General features: G+C 40.1%; 1 protein-coding gene across 4 annotated transcripts in view; it reads left to right on the top strand.

Annotated features, from left to right (window-relative positions):
• pacs2 (phosphofurin acidic cluster sorting protein 2) overlaps positions 1-22,247 on the top strand; it is a 94,132-nt gene extending 71,885 nt beyond the window's left edge. The window contains exons 19-26 of one of the 4 annotated variants that reach the window (XM_034110825.2): positions 1,393-1,425; positions 6,907-6,951; positions 8,412-8,454; positions 8,949-8,991; positions 9,525-9,657; positions 11,489-11,709; positions 16,602-16,715; positions 18,884-22,247. In XM_034110825.2, the coding sequence (XP_033966716.1) occupies positions 1,393-1,425; positions 6,907-6,951; positions 8,412-8,454; positions 8,949-8,991; positions 9,525-9,657; positions 11,489-11,709; positions 16,602-16,715; positions 18,884-19,002 (751 nt within the window). In that variant the 3' untranslated portion in view covers positions 19,003-22,247. The remainder of the gene's footprint in view (positions 1-1,392; positions 1,426-6,906; positions 6,952-8,411; positions 8,455-8,948; positions 8,992-9,524; positions 9,658-11,488; positions 11,710-16,601; positions 16,716-18,883) is intronic. The other 3 variants (XM_034110826.2, XM_034110827.2, XM_034110828.2) reach the window with 3 other exon arrangements.
• The last annotated feature ends 898 nt before the right edge of the window (positions 22,248-23,145 follow it).

Here is a 23,145-nt window from a genome sequence, read left to right as displayed (position 1 = left end):
GCGTGACACACACTGATCTGACACTGACCAGCAGACTCAGACAGTTTCATCCATCAGGCCATAAGACCGTTCCACACCTGCACCTTTGAAAGAACATCCATTACATTCCTCTGTTTGCAACTCATATATATCAATACTCCAATTACTGTATCTAGACTATTCTGCACTGTATCTGTTTTATTGAGTTGCACTGTTGGAGGTTAAGATTTTCATTGTCATAACTACACTGTACACCAGGGGTTCTCAAAGTGCGGCCTGCGGGCCAATGGCGGCCCTCGGAAATGTTTCTGGCGGCCCGCGATAGTTAACGTGACACGCTGAAATGCATGCGTTATATTTTAATCCTCCATGGTTGTATCTAGTAAGAATTAGAATGGAATTTAAGAATGGTAAAACTGCGCCCCCTGGGTTGTCATTCCTAAATTATGAATGACAGCTTGTGGAAAGTTTGCTAGACTACTGGTTGCATGGCAACTAGGCATCTCGCGAGTTGCGGTAATTGGTTAGTACAATAAAGAAAGGATTTGTTTTGGAATTATTTTGTGTTCCGTTTTTTCTTGGGCGGCCCTCAATCCAATATTGGGTACCTCAATTGGCCCTCACTCATCAAAACTTTGAGAACCCCTGCTGTACACTGTATGTACGTATGACAATAAAAGCCTTGACACTTGAATCTTGTGGGGGAGGGGGACTTTAAATGGGTTTTTTAGTTGAATAATTGAATTTAGTTTTAGTGGTCTTATTTTTGCTTCTTATGCAGAGCGTCAGCTGCTTTTCCAAATGGGGTTGAAGAGATCTGGATAACTCAATGGATTGACTATATCTGTGGATATTATCTGTAAAGAGACAGAATATATAACTCATTTTGCTGACAACATGAATCGGCATTATTTTCAACAATTAACATAAATTGGTTTCTCCAATCTTTCAAACTCAACGATTAAAACAACAAATCCATCAATATTTTCTAAAAATAAAAACAGGAATAAGGAAACTTGACTCAAATAAAGGCAAATTCATGAACGAAAATTATGGAAAGTAAGGTTTTTCATTCTTGACTTTAATTCAGTTCATTCAAAATACTAAATTTAGATTAGATTCAACTTTATTGTCATTGGACACCTTTTTTAAAATGTCTTCAACCCCCTCTTGAAAAACAAAATGTTGGTAAAGGTGTCACTAATGTGTGTGTGTGTGTGTGTGCGGCGTCTGTGTGTTAAACATCATGTCTTTCCATCAGTGTGTGTGTGTGTGTGTGTGTGTGTGTGTGTGTGTGTGTGTGTGTGTGTGTGTGTGTGTGTGTGTGTGTGTGTGTGTGTGTGTGTGTGTGTGTGTGTGTGTGTGTGTGTGAGAATAACACGTTTTTGTTGTATTTTTTTCTTTTCTTTGAAGGAAAAAGAGCTTTCATTTTGATTTTGCAGTAAGGTATTGTGGTATATTGAGTTTGTTTCTCAGCCTGGTGATTCCTGTGCTTTCTGTGTGTTGGAGCCACATTTCACTTCCCTTTCTTTCTCTGGAGCCTGCCACTTTAACAGCTGCCTAAAAGTGGTTGTTTTTCATCTACAGCCTGAGCTATAACCCCTCAGATAAGATCTTCTATCTGGGCTAAAGCTCACGGTCGTAAATAACTCAAGGACACAGACACAGGATGAGATTTAGTAAACTAACCGAAGCGGCATCAGGTTTTTATTTAGACGTTTTTATAAGCCTTAACACCAGAGAGTAAAACAGAAGAGACACATTTAAAGACACAGGGCTTTTTTCCAGATTTTTGTGTGTGTGTTTAGTGACCTCTAACATGTCGTGAAAATGTCTGCTTAAAAAAACTCAATCACAGGTTTCCTTTTATTTAATCTGTGTTGATGTTCATTCTCTTTTCAACATTACGAGTGCTCTTAAAATCCATCTATCATCCATTTCTAAAACTCACCAATGCAAAGGTGCAAGTTTGCAAGAGCGATGCCAAATATTAGATATTTACATATTCGATTTGGCCAATTGCAGATGTGGACATTGGCACACACTTGATGAAGTCAAGAGAAATTATCATGTTATTGTGATGGCAGATGAAGACATATATTTCAATGCCCCCGTTGCACTTAAGATTTTGGATTTAACAAACATTTTAATCAACCGTACTTTTCGGACTATAAAGCGCACCTGTATATGAGCCGCAGCAGCTAAATTGTCCGTCTGTCTTGCTCTCGTTCTGTCTCGCGACCTGCTTTTCCGGCCTCCAGCTTTTCCTGCTGGAGCCCGCCCCTTAGAGGTGGCGGGCGCGGACCGGTCATAGAGCCCATAGAGTTAAAGGTGGTTAATTGTACCTGTACAATCCATAGATTTAGGAGGTTCCCTAGTGGCCGTTAGCTGTACAACAAAAATGGGGGAAAAAGTCGCGGTTTATAGTCCGAAAAGTACGGTAGTTGGTTTTAGAGACTCCGGTCGGTTGGACAGAGCTAGGCTAGCTGTTTCCTACTGTTTCCAGTCATTATGCTAAGCTAACTAGCTCCTTGTACAGACATGAGACGTATCCATTTTCTCGTCTATGTTTCTGGAGAAAGTCTAATTATATTCCAGATGTTTAAACTAATGAAAATGCTCTATCCGCTGAAGTTTGGTGCACATGTTGTAGATGTTTTTGTTGAAGCATCTCCATCCAATGTCTGTGTGCTCTTGTTGTTAATATGTTTGATTAGTTTCTGCTGTCATTAATTAGGGTAAATCGTGCTGATACAGTGGCAGGAGATCAGATGTGTGTGTTCCCTCGTTGGGGCTTTTTATTTCCTTCCCCACCACTGCTTCTTCTCCATCATCTGGCCCTCCATGTCTGTTTGTTATCTGTCCAGTTAGAGGTAGACACCCATGCAGAACACGCCTTATTGGGTCCTTACATTTAAGGGAATTAGCTTGAGTCATTCTAAAGGTTAATCATTTCATATATTTTTTTCTTAAAGGAGAACAATGAACTTCTAGATACGCTTTTAATCACATTATAATGCATTATAGACATGGGTACCATTAAAAGCGATGCCTACATTCTGTATTATATACGAAACATACTAATACCACATTTTGCAACCTAAAGAAAAGTGCATGTATTAAACCGGTAGTTCTAACCGAAACATCACACAATGTTATTATAGGTTAGGCATATTGCTTATTTTTTGTCTTAGGTGAGGAAAATATGATTATCTGTGCAATAACCATGACCACAGGTTCTTTAACAAGTGTGTTAAGTTGAAGGAAATAAATAACTAGCTGTGGAAGTATTTTAAATAGCCTGCGATTAGTTCAACATCAACATGTGTCCCCTCTTCTTCATGTCTCTTCTACATCAACATGTGTCCCCTCTTCTTCACGTCTCTTCTACATCAACATGTGTCCCCTCTTCTTCATGTCTTTTCTACATCAACATGTGTCCCCTCTTCTTCATGTCTCTTCTACATCAACATGTGTCCCCTCTTCTTCATGTCTCTTCTACATCAACATGTGTCCCCTCTTCTCCATGTCTCTTCTACATCAACATGTGTCCCCTCTTCTTCATGTCTCTTCTACATCAACATGTGTCCCCTCTTCTTCACGTCTCTTCTACATCAACATGTGTCCCCTCTTCTTCATGTCTCTTCTACATCAACATGTGTCCCCTCTTCTTCATGTCTCTTCTACATCAACATGTGTCCCCTCTTCTCCATGTCTCTTCTACATCAACATGTGTCCCCTCTTCTTCATGTCTCTTCTACATCAACATGTGTCCCCTCTTCTTCATGTCTCTTCTACATCAACATGTGTCCCCTCTTCTTCACGTCTCTTCTACATCAACATGTGTCCCCTCTTCTTCACGTCTCTTCTACATCAACATGTGTCCCCTCTTCTCCATGTCTCTTCTACATCAACATGTGTCCCCTCTTCTTCATGTCTCTTCTACATCAACATGTGTCCCCTCTTCTTCATGTCTCTTCTACATCAACATGTGTCCCCTCTTCTTCATGTCTCTTCTACATCAACATGTGTCCCCCTCTTCTCCATGTCTCTTCTACATCAACATGTGTCCCCTCTTCTTCATGTCTCTTCTACATCAACATGTGTCCCCTCTTCTTCATGTCTCTTCTACATCAACATGTGTCCCCTCTTCTCCATGTCTCTTCTACATCAACATGTGTCCCCTCTTCTTCATGTCTCTTCTACATCAACATGTGTCCCCTCTTCTCCATGTCTCTTCTACATCAACATGTGTCCCCTCTTCTCCATGTCTCTTCTACATCAACATGTGTCCCCTCTTCTTCATGTCTCTTCTACATCAACATGTGTCCCCTCTTCTTCACGTCTCTTCTACATCAACATGTGTCCCCTCTTCTTCACGTCTCTTCTACATCAACATGTGTCCCCTCTTCTCCATGTCTCTTCTACATCAACATGTGTCCCCTCTTCTTCATGTCTCTTCTACATCAACATGTGTCCCCTCTTCTTCATGTCTCTTCTACATCAACATGTGTCCCCTCTTCTTAATGTCTCTTCTACATCAACATGTGTCCCCTCTTCTTCATGTCTCTTCTACATCAACATGTGTCCCCTCTTCTTCATGTCTCTTCTACATCAACATGTGTCCCCTCTTCTTCATGTCTCTTCTACATCAACATGTGTCCCCTCTTCTTCATGTCTCTTCTACATCAACACGTGTCCCCTCTTCTTCATGTCTCTTCTACATCAACATGTGTCCCCTCTTCTTCATGTCTCTTCTACATCAACATGTGTCCCCTCTTCTTCATGTCTCTTCTACATCAACATGTGTCCCCTCTTCTTCATGTCTCTTCTACATCAACATGTGTCCCCTCTTCTCCATGTCTCTTCTACATCAACATGTGTCCCCTCTTCTCCATGTCTCTTCTACATCAACATGTGTCCCCTCTTCTCCATGTCTCTTCTACATCAACATGTGTCCCCTCTTCTTCATGTCTCTTCTACATCAACATGTGTCCCCTCTTCTTCATGTCTCTTCTACATCAACATGTGTCCCCTCTTCTTCATGTCTCTTCTACATCAACATGTGTCCCCTCTTCTTCATGTCTCTTCTACATCAACATGTGTCCCCTCTTCTTCATGTCTCTTCTACATCAACATGTGTCCCCTCTTCTCCATGTCTCTTCTACATCAACATGTGTCCCCTCTTCTTCATGTCTCTTCTACATCAACATGTGTCCCCTCTTCTTCATGTCTCTTTTACATCAACATGTGTCCCCCTCTTCTCCATGTCTCTTCTACATCAACATGTGTCCCCTCTTCTTCATGTCTCTTCTACATCAACATGTGTCCCCTCTTCTTCATGTCTCTTCTACATCAACATGTGTCCCCTCTTCTCCATGTCTCTTCTACATCAACATGTGTCCCCTCTTCTCCATGTCTCTTCTACATCAACATGTGTCCCCTCTTCTCCATGTCTCTTCTACATCAACATGTGTCCCCTCTTCTCCATGTCTCTTCTACATCAACATGTGTCCCCTCTTCTTCATGTCTCTTCTACATCAACATGTGTCCCCTCTTCTTCATGTCTCTTCTACATCAACATGTGTCCCCTCTTCTCCATGTCTCTTCTACATCAACATGTGTCCCCTCTTCTTCACGTCTCTTCTTCATCAACATGTGTCCCCTCTTCTTCATGTCTCTTCCACATCAACATGTGTCCCCTCTTCTTCATGTCTCTTCTACATCAACATGTGTCCCCTCTTCTCCATGTCTCTTCTACATCAACATGTGTCCCCTCTTCTTCATGTCTCTTCTACATCAACATGTGTCCCCTCTTCTTCATGTCTCTTCTACATCAACATGTGTCCCCTCTTCTTCATGTCTCTTCTACATCATCATGTGTCCCCTCTTCTCCATGTCTCTTCTACATCAACATGTGTCCCCTCTTCTTCATGTCTCTTCTACATCATCATGTGTCCCCTCTGTGGAAAGAGACTCTGAAAGTTTCAGGAACAAAGATTCTCTCTCTTTTTGATCCATTTCTATAAAAACCTGAAATCTGAAAATGAGCTGATCAGATTTTGGCCACTTTATGATGTCATAACGATGTGTTGTCTTGTGTAACCATTAGCCAATCAGCAACAAGGTAACCCCCCCCCCCCCTTTATCACCTGCATCTCCTCTAGAGCTCCATTGAGTTCTTTGTAACCAAATCTCTCTCAGAGGGGCGTGGGGAGGGGCTCCTTATTTTCATCTAAAGTAACAGACAGAGAATCAGCACTTTGGAAACAGGGCTGAAACAGAGGGGATTATGGGTAATGCTGCAATGATATGTTTGGTGTTTCAGCCAATCAGAGACAGGCTCTGTATATATCTGAGACCTGTAATATATTGATGAAAAACAGTATAATAGGGGACCTTTAAAGAAAATGGGCCTTGAAAGTCTTTGAATTAAATGTTCAAATTCAAAAGTCAAAATTCAGAACCCTTAATAACAACACAAGTTGTTTAAATATCAATTTCTACTTAACTTAAAGCAAACATGACCATTTAAATGCATTTTTAAAACCATTATAAAGCATTGTATACATAGTCAGTTTATTTGTACAACAAAACCAACAAGTTAAAGATAATAATACCACTTTTTGAAACCTGCAGATGCAGAACTAGATTTATCTTTAACGTGCATGTGTATATGTCTTCATTGATTGACGTGCATGTGCGTCTTTTAACCAAAACATCCCACATTTTATCTCATATTTGTCTAAAAATCATGTGTTCAGTCGTTATTCACGTCACATAGCAGGCAGACATCCGGCTCTGGCTGCTGTTTCTCATTTCAGTCCAGATGTGTTTCTGTGTTTGGAGGATAAATGGATGTGCAGACTCTCTGTGTGTGTCTCCCTCTCTCTCTCCCCCCTCTCCCCCCCCCCCCCCCCCCTGTAGTCGCTCTGTTTCCTCCCTGGGGGGGCGCTGGCAGGTTTCTCCAAGGCAAGAGCAGCAACCGCTCACGTCATCATTAGAGAAAAAGTAGATCCATTCTAAACAAAGTAGATCCGGTCAGACTATTTTTCTGGTCAACAGGAAAATAGTTCTTTAAGGTGTAGTGATACCAACCCAGTCTCATGGCAGTCTGTGAACCGGTCGTGAAGTCATTTCATCTAATTATTGATTTGTGTTTATGTACACATGTTTTTTTTTCGTGCCACCAAAAACGAAATATTGTAGTTTAATTAAAAGTATATTTAAAACAATAAAAATAAAGACATTTGTGATTAAAATGTTGAGTCGATATATTAAGAAAAAGAAATTAGAAACCGTTTTTTAAATACCTCCAATTAAAATGCATTATTTGGTGATAGATGGGAAATGTGTGCACATGAATATGAATCGGTAGATTAATTGTTCACACACTGCAGTGAGACGCTCTCGGTGCTGCATGGAGCTGCAGACTTGTGCATTTAGGTTGGTGCTCTTCCTGCTCGTCCACTTCTTTACACTCAGAGTTTCGTATTCCCCTGATGGATGTCTTGCTCCTCGAATGCTCTTCTTCTCTGCTCTGCTGTCTGCAGTTTTCTGGATGGCTTTGTCTGAAGCCTCCAACCGGCTGATATTTGCATGCTCTTCTTCTGCGGCTTTAATAAAGGAGCCTGCAGGAAGTGGATCTGTGTTAGTGGAGACTTGACGTCATGCAGCATGCTCTGATTCTCCTTATGCAATGGGAATATTTCCACATGTGACACATTGGAAATCAGCATCATGAATAGTTTACTAATAACTAGATCTCAATGGGCCTCATTCACCAATATGTTCCTAAGATTCATGAAGGGCTCTAATAGCTCTAACTTTTACACTTTAAAATGTCTAAAATGACTGGAAATATGTTATATATTCATTTATTACACAGCTTAGTTTTCCGTATGGATCTTAAGTTATCATAGAAGCGTTAGCGGTTAGCGGTTAGCTCGTAGCTCCTGAATCTTGTGTTTTTATCATTCCAGTCAAATATCGCCTCGTCATGCTGGCTCTCGTCTGCTTTTCTCCCATTTTTTGAACTGTACCATAATGCTTTATAGTTTATACAATAACAATACTCATTATAAACAAATGTTATAGACATTTTAACTAAAGGAAACGCGAAAACTGATGAAACTGAGCAATCATTTTGGAACTCAAATATGTGGAGATTCTGTTCTTACCCAAAACATTTTTTTTTTTAAATCTTCATAAAAAGAAATTATCTTTCAAGAACGCTTGGTGAATGAGGCCAGATTTTACTAACTGCATATTTCTTTAAATAGTCTTTACTTTTCGTAGCCAAGCATTTCGATATGCTTGCAGTAGTCGGCCCTTTTGATTCCTTTCACCTCTCTTTTGTAAAGAATTGATTTCCTATTTCTTTTATATCTGTTGCTTATTTTCTTGCCTGAACTCTCTTTGTCTCTCCACAGCCCGGACGAGGACTCGTGTCAGAAATTCATCCCTTTTATCGGAGTAAGTTACTGACTGCCACAGCCCGTCCGCACTACAGCTTCGACAGCTTCAAAAACGGTTTCCAACGCGTCTGCCCATTCACTTTGAATGGGGTGACGTCACTTTTCGCCGAACTGCATTGTGGGAAGCAGAGCGGAGCTTTCCTGGCGTTTCAGGCTGCAAAAGTTGAGCAATGTTTAACTTTTGAAGCTTCTGAAGCTTTCGGTGGAAGCGTCAGCCAATCAAATCATATGCCAGTACAAGCTCTAGCCAATCAAACCGCTGCGTGTGTGTCAGGGGCGGGAGATTCATGTGATTGGTTGTTGGTCGAGCTTCAGACACGCCCAGCTCCAAGCTTTCTTTGAAGCTGTAGTGTGGACGGGCCGTCACTGTTTATTTTCTCTCTATGCACTGATTGTTTTACCTCAGGTTGGGCACTGACACAGCTCCACAAATATGTCCTTAACCAGTATTTTGTATACAAGTAATAATGCTATACTGTCTGAATCCTGCAGATGGTGAAAGTCGGCCTCGTGGAGCAAACATCTACAGCATCAGGTGAGAAATAATCAAGCAGAAGGATTTTTGAAATACATAAAAGTAATAAAAAAGTACAACACAATAATGCTATAGTGTGTGGAGGCGTGTGGCGCAGTGGGTTGTGCGTTGGTGTTAGAATCAGTCGCTTTGGATAAAAGCGTCTAACAAGTGACATGTCATGTAATGTCAGATGGAGTCTGAAATGCTTCCTGTACCAAAGAAGTTTCCTTCTCAACATCAAAAAGGAGAAATATTAAGGCAACAGACATTTAACAATCCCTGAAGACGATTTGTTTAAAGACCATTTAGCGTTGCACGGTTTGCATACTTCATATCACTTTATTTTTGCTGTATTATTATTTAAATTTGTATTCTATTTTATCTTTATTTTTACCCTGTGTGAATCCTGTTTTTCATTCTGACTGCTATTAACGCCTTCATTTCCCCAAGGTGATAAATAAAGTTCCATCTCATCTTATCTAACTTCCCGCACCAGAGCACTAAACTAAAAAGGCCCTTTTGTCACTTTCTAATTGTTTTGTGTCCCCCAGGAGACTCTGATGACGCGACTCCCCTCGGCTCCTCGCTGCTCTCCTCCCCACAGCAGGTGTCCCCCGCCCTCAAAGAGGTGTCGCCCACCCCCCCCTCCTCACCCTCCATCACCACCAGCTTCTGTGCTTACAGGTAAACATTAACACCTGGGCCCAGTAGTTCAAAACATTTAATCCCTATCTGATCAGATCTGGATTTTGGGGAGTTCAAAACCAAGAAACAGGATTAGGACTTTGATATCCGATCAGATCAGGAAATCCAATCCAAGCTTTAATCTGGATCAAATCTTCAAAGTGGGTAGTTCAAACCGACAACACAGGATTGGGATCAGTTTGATCCCAAAAAACTGGATTATCCTGATCCCACCAGAGGGGTGGATTTCCAGTGGATTACCAGAGCAAAATGTACCGTGCAATTTATTTAAAAATATGTTTGAATATAAATAAGATGGCAAAGTTTGTTAACTGAAATAATACACCATTTTTAGCCTTCGTGGCAAATCAATTTTATTTTTCATTTTTTGGTCACGTTTTTTGTTTTCAACCAAATGTTGATGACATAAATGTTTATGCTCATGAAAGTATCACAGCAAAGATTGTCAATCACAAATGTAGTTTAGATTCAAGAAAAAATATCTTCAAGAAAAAAAAGTCCATCGTCTGTCATCACCTTTCAAAAGTAATTGCGGACCATAGATGTCTCTGCAATGTGGTCTCTTGTCTTCCTTGTATTATTTTTCATATCCACGAGATGAGATCGGTTGGATTAAAGCACTGATATTCAGGATCTAGTCATCTTGAAAAGTCTGAATCTGGATCAGGGTGATCTTATCCTAAATTGCTTTGAACTACAGCGACAAAATCTGGCCGACTAGTCTGATCCTGGATCACAAAAAATGGGATTTCAAAATGGGATCGGATCTGATTGAGATTAAAAGTTTTGAACTCCTGGGCCCCGGAGACAAAAGATAAATTATTGATCTAAAAATTATGCATTTTTCTTTTTTTAATACATTTTAACGAGTATAAGATTAAAGGTGGGGTAGGTAAGTTTGAAAAACCGGCTCGAGATCGCTAGAATTTGAAAATACACAACCGGAGAAAATCTGCCACTTCCTTATAGAGCCCCTCCTCCAACACACGCGCACATGACCAATGAGGGCACGAGATAAGTTTGTGCCCCGATGGAAGGCTGACAGGCAGGTAGGCCAACTTTTTACTTTTTACAGTAATACGGCTTCTACAGATGACATTTTTTTATGGATTTTTTGTCAAAGCACTTCAGATATTCATTGCTATCGGCATGTTAAGAGTATTCCATGGAATATAACAAAAAGTGTATCTCGAGCCGGTTTCTGAAACTTACCTACCCCACCTTTAAGTCTTGAGAAAAGATAAAAAAGCAATACAATTTATTTTTCGTAATTTACTTTTTATTGGCATTTAGTATCAAACATTATCACAGCATGTTGTACATTGCATCTTTACATAAATGACATAAATCTGTTCTTTTCAGCAATATACACGTGATGACACAAAAACACAGATGAGAAAGACATAAAGAAAAGAACAGTGAACAATTAGGGAGTAGACATTTCTTTCCAGCAGAGTTACGGATCTGTGAACACAAAATCCGGCCTAGGGCTTTACATAGTGAGTCCACTTCTCCCAGTTTGTAGTAATAATTTACATATGCTGTTCTTTTCCATATCTTTGAACATGTCTTGTAAGACATTGTGTATCTCCTTCCAGTTTTCTTTGATAACTGGACTAGAATACATGTCAGTGGTTTGCATTCCGGTTACCACAGTTCCTCCAACATATAGGGGGGTCCTATCATAGTGGGATTTCTGAGAGGGCGTATACTAAAATATCTTCCAGGTATATTCCCTCCAATTCTGCGAGCTCAATTTCTGTCTTTTAAACATTTCTATGACATAAAGCCCTTCCTGTTTGCGTTCCAGCTCTGCAGGTGGGCTGGAGCTGATGGGGCTGCAGGTGGATTACTGGCAGGCTCCGGCGGAGAGGAAGAAGGACGTGGAGAAGCGGGATTCCTCCTCCAAAAATACGCTGAAGTGCAATTTCCGCTCGCTGCAGGTCAGCCGGCTGCCGCTGGGGGGGGCAGAGCCGAACCCTCAACCCACCATGAGCATGACGGTGGTGACCAAGGAGAAGAACAAGAAGGGTGAGTGGGAGCCATGCATGGGTGCATCTAAAACAGGGGTGTCAAACTCAATTTCATCGCGGGCCACATTAGCATTATGGTTGCACTCAAAGGGTAACTATATAAATATACATATATAAATATATAATATATATATATAAAATAATGTATTATATTACATTATTGCCTCTGAATTGGATTATTATCGGATAGGATAATAACTTAGTAATTAACTACGTCTGAAAGCAGAAGTCCAGGGCAAATAATTGCAAGTCTCTTCAGTGCGCATGTCACAAAACGAGATGCATTGTGGGACATGTAGTTTATGGGCAACCTGCTTCTGTAAAGTGGCATGTAGCCGTATAATAAACGTATTATATTCTTTGCAAGCTCTTGCAGGGCCACATAAAATGAAGTCGCGGGCCGGATTTGGCCCCCGGGCCTTGAGTTTGACACCCCTGATCTAAAATATATTTGATCCACTATAGGGTGGTGCAGGAACGAGTCCTAAAACCCGGACGTGAGTTAGCATTTTACCACTTCCGGTTGCCTCGTCTCAGAGTCAGTGGGTTTTTTGAACTATTTTTTGGAAAATAGCTGGAAATCAGGTCTGTGGTTGAGACACATTTAAGAGACCGATCACGTTTGGTTCCACGACATTAAATACATCAGCGGTGACGCCACTGGTGATTTCTGAAGAGTTTACGTGTCTGAAAAACGATGGTTGTGAACAAGTGGCTGAATAGGACTACAGAAGTTGTCGAGGACGTCATTACGCCGAACACGCAAGTCCCTGCCTCCTGCAAAGTGTTAGAACAAACGCTTCCACTCGTACCATTTTGAATCTGTAAATTCGAATACAAGTTGAAACGACCAGTGGCGAACCGTGGCCATCACAACTGGACCTTCTGTAGACACCCCCCCCCCCCCCTCCGCGGCATTATAATATCCGTCTTTTCTTTTCTTTTCTTTTTTTAAATTTTTTTTATTGGAAGCAAATACACCAACAAAACAACAGAGCAGTGTCACAGATAACTTCCATTCATCCATTTCCCCCCGTCGTTTTATCCCTCCCACAATCCCACCCAAAGGAGAACACTTCTCAGTACACAAAATGAAAACAGTACAAAATACATATAACAAATACATAAGTATGAAAATAAAAAATAATAATTATAAAAAAAAAAGAAAAAGGGGGGGGGTGGCTCAGTCGTCACAGTCAGGCAGGGATGTCAGAGATTCAATATGATTTAAGAAAGGTCTCCACGTTTTTTCAAAAGAACTTAAGGAACAGTTGAGGGAAAACCTAAGCTTTTCGAGTTTAATGGACAGTAACATTTCTTTCACCCACCTGCTATGAGATGGAGGTTGAGCGTGTTTCCAATTGAGGAGTATAAGTCGCCTGGCTAACAGGGTGGCAAAGGCTAGAACAGTCTGTATAACTTTAGAGGTAACAGGCTGCAGGGGGGCACCAAACAAGACCAAGAGAGGATCTGAAAGGATAGTAGTATTATATGCTGTGCTAAGAGTTTTGAAGACATCGGACCAGAATGTGGTGAGCCTAGGGCAGAGACAGAACATATGGGAATGATTGGCTGGGGATTGTTTGCACCTATTACAAGAGTCAGTTACATTGGGGTAAATCCGAGAAAGCCTCAAGTTAGTGTAGTGAACTTTGTGCACCACTTTACACTGTAGGAGGCCGTGCCTTGCACAGATTGAAGAGGAGTGAACCAACCGTAAAACTTGTCGCCAATAATCATCGGGCAGTGTGATTCCAAGCTCCTGCTCCCAAGAATCCCTGGGGCCGCTCGCTGGGCTGTCAATAGCAGAACTGATAAGGCTGTAAATGCTAGAAATTAGCCGCTTTTGTTCGGGATCAAGCGCCACTAACAAGTCAACCAGGGTTTCTGGGGGACGACTCGGGAATTTGGGGTTCTGATTCTGGACAAAATGCCTCGTCTGAAAAAAACGAAATAGGTGGGTTCTAGGCAGGTCGAATTTCTTCGAGAGCTCCGGGAAGGACATAAAAGTCCCCTGGTTGTAGAGGTCCCTAAATTTGGTTAACCCTTTGTCAAACCAAGTCCGAAAGGCCATATCGGTGCAAGAGGGCAGAAATAGGTGATTATTTACAATGGGGGAGAGATCTGAGGCCCTATGGAGGCCTAGGCTCTTCCTAAATTGAATCCAAATTCTAATGGTGTTAGTTACCACTGGATTTGAGGTGAAGTTGGAGATAGACAGAGGGAGTTGGGAGCAAACCAGGGAGTGAAGAGAGAGTTTAGATGATGCAAGTTCCATATCCACCCACGTAGGGCGTAAGCCGTCTGCAGCATTGTTAAAGCAGTATAAAAGTTTATGAATATTACAGGACCAGTAATAGTGTAGGAGATTGGGCAATGCCAAGCCTCCAAGAGCCCTTGGAAGCTGTAGCACTGATCTTCTGATGCGTGGATTTTTTTTGCCCCAGAGGAAAGAGCTTATTAGTTGATCGAGCGATTTGAAAAAAGACTTCTTAATAAGGATGGGGATATGTGAGAAAAGATATAGAAACTTGGGTAAAACAACCATTTTAACCAAATTAACACGACCCACTAAGGATAATGGGAGTGCAGACCATCTGACAAAGTCCAGTTTACACCTCTCAAGGAGAGGAGAGACATTTTTGGAGAAAAGGCGATCAATTGAGTCAGTAATATGCACCCCCAAATATGTAAACCCGTCTGTAGAATATTTGAAAGGGAAAAAAGCTGGGGGTATACTTTTAGCTGTAGAATTGATGGGGAAAACTTCGCTCTTGTGGAGGTTAACTTTATAGCCTGAATAGGACCCAAATTTGTCGAGGATGTCTAGAACCACGGGAAGAGAGGCAGCTGGATTAGACATGTATAAAAGGAGGTCGTCGGCGTATAACGATAATTTATGAACTTTCCCAGCTCTGGTGATACCCTCAAATCCACCCTCCTGACGCAGCCAGATTGCTAAAGGCTCGATAGCTATGGCAAATAAGAGGGGGGAGAGAGGGCAGCCCTGTCTGGTACCTCGATAAAGGGGAAATGGGGCAGACTGGAGACCGTTTGTGTGGACTGAGGCAACTGGGCAGGCATAAAGCAATTTGACCCAAGATATAAATTCTGAATTGAAACCAAATTTCTGCAACACAAAAAAAAAAGGAAGCTCCATTCCACCCTGTCGAAAGCCTTCTCCGCATCTAGTGAAATAATCAATTCCGGACTGCATGAACTAGATAAGCCAATGATATTCAAGAGCCTCCTTGTGTTATGAAATGAGTGTCTTCCAAGCATGAAACCTGTTTGGTCGGTAGATATTATACTTGGTAGGACCCGTTGTAGCCGTTGGGCTAGGATCTTTGACAGGATCTTTAAGTCAACATTTAAGAGGGAGATGGGCCTACAGCTACCACACATAAGAGGATCTTTATCACTCTTAAGCAGAAGAGAAATGGAGGCCTCCGACAGGGTGGGAGGCAAGCGGCCCTCAGCAAAAGACTCATTATACATTCTCTGGAGGGCTGGTGCAATTATGCCAGGGAGTAACTTAAAAAATTCAACAGAAAACCCGTCGGGGCCTATATCCGTCTTTTCACTGAATTGTCGTCTTGAAAACGGTACTCACAACAATTCCGCAACAACTTCATCTGCACCTGTTGCTCTTGTCATTTCAACGTTGAAAACAATAAAACGGCATGAATTGCTTCGTCGCATTAATCTAGATCCTCTGTCTCGAACCAGTTAACTAGCGGGCCTTCTAGAGCACCCTGGAACCGAGGGGAACTCTGAAAGAACACGCCCACTGGCTACAAATCAATATCTGATTGGTTGATCAAACTGTCAGTCCAAAGGTACGCACTCATTCAGTGCAACGGCCAGGGCATTCGATCAAGGATGTAGAATACCTTGGTGAAGGATATTCTACCCAGAGACCCAGAACAAGATCTGATTGGTTGCTTTCTTTTCTACTGAAATGCGTAGTGCATGGTCCGAGAAGGACAAACAAATCAACGTAACACTGTAATATTACAGATCAACAACACAGATACCATTCTCATTTATTCATTTTATATACATTTTATTTATATAATTAAATTGATTTGTTTTATCTGAGTGTTCCAGGGTATTCTCTGAATACCTTGAAGGCCCTGACGGTTCGCCACTGGAAACGACCTTAAGTTGGCGTGACGTTGAAGTCGTGCGACCCTGCTGTACTCGACTGCAGTTCGTTCATAGCATAACGTTAGCATTTTGCTTCTGGCGATTAGATTTATGATTAGAACATTATAAAAGTAGGGGAGACACGTGGAGATTATCCGGCTGAACAAAACGTGCATTTATCGTTTTCCACAGATCTTATTTTTTACAATATTCCAAAATCCTATGGAGAAATCCCGTTGCTTTTTTCTCGAGGGAACCCATGAGCAGCTTCCGGGTCGGCCTACAAAAATACGTCATCCCTGCACGACTCTATTGCCCCGCTAGAACATTACGCTCCCAGGGTGCAGGTCTGTTAGTGGAGCCCAGAGTCCGCAAAACAAGATCAAGATCGTACATTTTTAACAAAGACTTCAGTTAGAGCTGGCATTTTGTGGTATTCATTTAATTTAATTTGTATGTTTATTAATTTGAATGTTTTATGTATTTTTATTGTCTTTTGTTGTATCTTATTTTATTTTGTTTCTATTTGTATTCCACACACTATCTTGTCTTCTCATTTGTGTGTAACTCCATCATATACAATGTTGTGTTTTAATCTGTAAAGCCCACTGAGACGAACATGTTTTGTGATATTGGGCTATACAAATAATTGATTTGATTTTAAGTGTTATTTTCTCATTATAGTGCAAACATTAAAGGGATTATTCACATCATAATTAACCTCTTTTTCTCCTCCTGCAGTCATGTTCCTGCCAAAAAAGAGCAAAGACAAGGAGGTGGAGTCCAAGAGTCAGTTGATCGAGGGCATCAGCCGCCTGATCTGCACTGCCAAGCACCAGCAGACCATGCTGAGGGGTCGGTATCTAAAACAGACATGCTGGGGGGGCTTTGATAACGTGGGCCGGGGGAAACGAGCAACATTTGGGAACCTTTTCTCAACATTCATTAAAAAAAAATATATATATATCCATGCATTAGAAAACAAAAACAATTTGTATTGTTAATGGAAATGTATGGAGCCCCTAAAGCAGGGGTGTCAAACTCAAGGCCCGGGGGCCAAATCCGGCCTGTGACTTCATTTTCTGTGGCCCCACAAGAGCTTGCAAAGAATATAATATGTTTGTAATACGGTTACATGCTACTTTACAGAAGCACATTGCCCATAAACTACATGTCCCACAATGCATCTCAAATTTGACTAGTTTCTCCGAATTTGACTTTCTTTCTTCAAAATATGCATTTATTGTATATAAAACTGGCCCTCGGAGTGCAACCATGGTGTTGATGTAGCCCGAGATGAAATTGAGTTTGACACCCCTGCCCTAAAAGAACATGAAAAAAAACGAGAGAGAGAAACAAAAAAGTCGGGATAACGGGTGAGTATCTCGTGCGCACGAGATACTCACCCGTTATCCCAGTGGTTCTCAAACTTTTTCTGTCAGGCCCCCCCTTTGGAGAAAAAAATAAGTCGCGCCCTACCTACACAAATAGTCACGTAATGGGCCAAGTTAACATTTATTAAAATACATCAATATGAACGTGAGCATTCCTCTCAACAAAAAAAGAACAGTGATAATATAACAATGCTCCATAAGTCTGTGTGCTCAAAAAAATAAATACAATTGTGCAATCCCTTTGCTAGAACAATAAGTTATAATATAAGCCTGTTTTGCACTGCACATTTCTTCAAAACGGGGTTGCAGGCTCAGTGGCGGCGCCAGAGATTTTCTTTTGAGGGTGCTGTGGGGTAGCTTGACGTTTCATAGAGGGTGCTCAAACATGTAGGGTTTCCCATTAATGTACCGGTCGCTACGGTGGAATGTTCTACTGCAACACTCCTCACGCGCACACACACAGTACATTTACAGTGACATTTCGGCCAGGGGTGTAGAGCTATTTGTTTAAGCAACGGATTGGCAAAACAAGAGAGTCTGTAAACCAGTCTGCCTTGATCTATGAAGTAATGTCTGTGACTCTCAGAGCACCTCCTGCCCAGCAGGTACTGGTGTGTGTGGGGCGGACTGGCCATCTGTAGGTTTCTGGAGAATCACAGAACGGCCTGTCGTCAAGGGCCGGTGACGGCCGGCTCGGTTCGCTGACGGACGGCAGCGCCCTTAAATTTTTATGTTTTTAAACGGCATCATTGAAGTTGCGCTGACAGGCGACAGAGGTCAATGACAGTTCACTAGCACCCCCCCTCAAATAATGTATGCACTGTAATTTCCCCACGTATCCCAACATAACAGTCTGCAATGAAATGGTGTTCTCCTCCTGTGTGCTCCACTTCCTCCTTGGCGCAGCGGTAACTTTCTCCAAAAAAAAAGATAGATAGATAGATGGATAAATAGTAGGTAGGTGGATGGATAGATAGATGGATGGATAGATAGATAGATAGATAGATAGATAGATAGATGGATAAATAGTAGGTAGGTGGATGGATGGATAGATAGATAGATAGATAGATAGATAGATGGATAAATAGTAGGTAGGTGGATGGATGGATAGATAGATAGATAGATAGATAGATGGATAAATAGTAGGTAGGTGGATGGATGGATAGATAGATAGATAGATAGATAGAGGGGTACTTTATTGATGCCAATTTGGGAAATGTACATTCACTTATTTAGAAATTAAGACACAAGAAATAAATAGTCCAAAATATTTCAGAAATAGAAATAAAATAGCATTAAATATTAAAAAAGTTAAAGAATAAAACATTTAAATATACATGTGGAAATACAAATGTGGAAATGCAGTAATTTAAACTAAAATGCCACATTTAATTTGTGTGTTGCTTAGAGGTGTATTATGTAGGGTATTTAAATGTTAGTGTGCAGTAAGTATTACCCTGATAAATACATAATGACTTAAAGCATAAAATAAAAACATAGGACAATATTATATGAACATTTATTATAATATTAAACGTTCAATATATCCGGATCTGATTTTAATCTTTAATCATTTTAAGGATATTTCTTCTCTGTATTCATTTTATTTTTTGGTCTCTTCCTCCGCAGTCCTGATAGACGGCGTGGAGTGGAACGACGTGAAGTTTTTCCAGCTGGCGGCGCAGTGGTCGTCTCACGTGAAGCACTTCCCCATCGGGATCTTTGGACACACCAAGGGCCCCTACTAGAGACTGAGACCCCCTTTAACACCCTCCTCACACTTCTTTATTCTGTGTCTTAATTTAAGATTGTTGCATTTTTATTTAATCTTTTGCGTGTTTTTTTTATTTTATATTTATGTAAAAAACGTCTCGAGGCAACGCCGCCGAGGGAATTTTTCTTTACTCCGCTTTTTAAATGAGAATAAAATATCCTGCTAATGTTTTATAGGAACAAAATAATCAGTAAATAATAATTAGACGTATTATTTTTAACATACTGTGTCCAGGTTTCGCCATCTGCCATTGTTTTAATTTGGTGTGGCTGGTTTTAGTCACTAGGCCGCTATATATATATATGTATTTTATATATATATATAAAATACAAGAGCAGCTGCCTTGTGATGAGGTGGAAGACGTTCATCTTGAAGAAATTTGGGATTTTCAACTTTGATTCTTAACCCTGAAGAAGAAAACGCTTCGGCACTAAATGAAGATTATGTGCAATAAACTGAAAACTGTGTGAATTAATAATAACTTGGCACTGATTGAAGATGACACACTGATTTTGAACCTCTTATTTACTTAACTTCCTCTTGAAATTGGCTTGAGTCTTGCTCCAAAGTGAGAAATGGAAGAAAGAAAATGAAAGAAAATATTAATAGCACAAAATCAAATGCTTTTTAGACGATAGTACGGACTGATATTTGGGGAAATTTGCTTTGTATCCAAAAGTTAAATGAGAAACTACCTACAGCTAGTTAGCTTAGCTAAGCACAAAGACTGGAGACAATGGGAAAAAGCTAGCCGGGCTATAAAAACATAAAATAACAAAAAGTAGTTTATTGACATGCATTGTCTTTTTTGTGTTTTCTGTACGAAAACCGTAAGACAAGGCAAGTTGTGGTTTTCTGGTGGGGTTTACACAAAATACTCCAGCACATACCCCCTAAATAAACTCATTTTGTCCTCTTATATGATCCAGTTTTTGTATGGATTACACAAAAGAGAAATCAAATATTTTATATTTGACCTTTCACTTTGTTTGAAGTCTTTATGCTAAGCTAAGCTGCTGCTAACAGCTAGCCTGGTTCTGATAAAAAGGAAAGATATCCACCTACCAGCATCTGTAAAGCTCACTGAACAACATTTTATATCACCCATGTTAATCTGTACAAAACCAGAGTGTAAAAAGGACAAACTGTGGTTTTACACAGAGCCATGCTAGCTGTTTCCCTCCATGTCCAGTCTTTGTGCTAAGCTAAGCTAACCAGGCAGTTGCTAGCTATAGCTGCACTTGGCTAGGAGAGATGTTCTCATCTAACTCTCATTAAAGAAGTACTTCACAAACAAAATGAACATTTATATATCATTAACTCACCCTGTTATCTTGAATTCTTGGAGAAACTGTGTTTTTTCTGTCGCAATACATCGATGAAAGTAAATGGGAGTCACGCTTATAACAACAAAACTATTAAAAAAACAATCACGTACAAACCGTCACAGAACTCTTGCAGATTAATCCAAGCCTCATTTATCCAGTCGTGTTCTCACCACTACACAAACACCTAACTTTTTACTAAACCCTTGTAGTACTTGTTAAATAACAAATACAAATACATTGCATTACTTTTGAATGACTTTGTGTACTGCAGGGTAGCTTGTGAATTTACTCCAGGTGGAACTAACTAACTGCTCTATTTTAAGTACATTTAAGACAAGACTGTTTATGCAGAAACTGATTTAAATATGAATATTTGTAGTTAAAAGTCAAGTGTAAAGTAGTGAGCATGGACTGGATAAATGCACCCTGGATTATAATGCACTTGACATGAGTTGTGAGGGTTTTTAAACGGATGGTACATAGTTGTCCTGTGTTCAAAGTGATTTTAATTAAGAATTCAATATGACATGGGGACTTAATGATACATACAGTGCTTTTATTAATACTCTAAGATGCAATCAAACATACATGCAAAAATGTAGATGCAATGACATTTATTCACAACAAACTAAACTAGCAATATCGATATACAAATGTTTATTTAGAGGGTGAAGTATTCCTTTAACAAAGCAAAAATGATTGTATTATTACCCAACATGTCTGTAATCCTGCTTCATAGTATGTCCTCTGTATTCAGCAAATAATAAGTGTCTATTTCTCCCACACTCCACTGACACACTCCATATCTCTTTAGCTAAAAGCTCTTTTTTATTTTTGCCAAAGGAAGTCTGCAGCTCACTCATTACCTGTGGTATTATAGATCATAATGTAGAGGTGAATGTATTGAAGGTACCTTAATGTAAAGCACTTTTAAATGTTTGTCGATCAGTGTGTTTTAATTCTGAGCAGCACAAGCAGCGGACACACGGCATATTTGTTATATGCAAAGTAACCCTGCATCTCCTCAGTGTAATATCACTTTATGCTCAGTGTGACGCCTCCTTGGTAATGTTTTAGATTTTAGTTTGATATTCTGCAAGCTTACGATGTGTTAACATTTCAATGTCAGTAGTTTTTGCGTTGACAAAACTGAAGTATCTTCACTTTCATCATAACCTTTTGCCCATTTCTTAATAAGTGCCTAAATTGCTTAATTTTGACAAATCAACATAATTCTAAATGTGTTTCTTGCTAACATGGTGCTGATTTTGGTCCACAACAACAGAATGTGTCAGTTACCGTGCAATGATTTTGCAGCATAATGTTGAAAAGAGTTCTCAAATATGGGTTTTAACCAATTAAATTAAAGGTGGGGTAAGTAATTTATTTCAGAAACACTTTTTGTTATATTCCATGGAATGCTCTTAACATCCCGATATCAATGAATATATATTAAATGCTTTGACAATAAATACATACAAAAATGTCATCTGTGGAAACTGTGGCGCTGTGAAAAGCACGACCAATCATCTGAGCCGGCCCGGCTAAAGTAACTGGATGGCCTACCTGCCTGTCAGCCTTCCATCTGTGCACAGACTTATCTCGTGCCCTCATTGGTCATGTGCGCGTTCGTGTGTGTTGGAGGAGGGGCTCTGTGAGGAAGTGGCAGATTTTTTATTCTAGCGCACTCGAGCTGGTTTCTCCAAAATTACATACCCTACCTTTAACCCAGAATCCCCTTAATGTTAAGCAGACATTCGTTTTTCTGCGTAGAAAAAAGTTTTAGATGTTTTTTTTATGTTGTCTCAGAGAAAGGCTTGTTGAAAATGAAAGTTCCCTACCACTGTAATCCCAAAACTTGGAGTAATAAAACTATACACACTAAAATGTACTTTCTGTTTCACGTGTGAGTTTTTAATGTTCCTACAAGTAAATATAAAGGTGAATTAAAGTTTTAAAGTCCTTTCAGTGAAGGAAATAATGCTTTAACAATCAATAAAAAAAAGTCAAAGTATGTATAAATGTCAAGCCTAACCCTTGCATTTTGGGAATCAAGTTTTAAACATTTTTTAGATCTGACCAGAAGTGATTTTGTTTTTGTTCTCATGAAATTCTGAGACTAAAAGTCTGAATTCTGACTGACAGACTTTCAGAAAAAAATCCGACTTTTTTTTAAAAATCTGACTTTAATCTCAGAAGTCAATCAATCAATCAATCAATCAATGTTTATTTATATAGCCCAATATCACAAATGTTAAATTTGTCTCAGTGGACTTCACAGTGTGTACAGAATATCAGTATGACAATACGACACCCTCTGTCCTTAGACCCTCTGTCCTTAGTCCCTCTGTCCTTAGACCCTCACATCGTACAAGGAAAAACTTCCGGAGAAAACCCACAGTTTAAAGGGAACATGGGAGAAACCTCAGGGAGAGCAACAGAGGAGGGATCCCTCTCCCAGGACGGACAGACGTGCAATAGATGCCGTGTGTAAATCGAAGAGATAATACATTTTACAGTATAAGTAGACCAAATGTTTGGAAATGCATGTGTCTATAATAATAAGAAGTTTTTGGTCATACTTTATTTGCCACATTTTGACTTTATTGTCAACAGTTTATTTGTGATGTTTTGAATTCATCCTCAAAATTGTGCCTTTTTAAAAAAATATATCACATTAATTCTCAACATTTCGACTTTATTTCTATACAGTTGGACTTTATTTGGGATATTTGAACTATATTTTCGACATATTGACTCGTATGCAAGATTAAAAAATAATAATCTTG

Source organism: Pseudochaenichthys georgianus, chromosome 22, assembly GCF_902827115.2.
Source record: "Pseudochaenichthys georgianus chromosome 22, fPseGeo1.2, whole genome shotgun sequence".
NCBI classification, from domain to species: Eukaryota; Metazoa; Chordata; class Actinopteri; order Perciformes; family Channichthyidae; genus Pseudochaenichthys; species Pseudochaenichthys georgianus.
The sequence above is the reverse complement of the archived record's forward strand: the minus strand, read 5'-3'. Positions and strand labels throughout refer to the sequence as shown.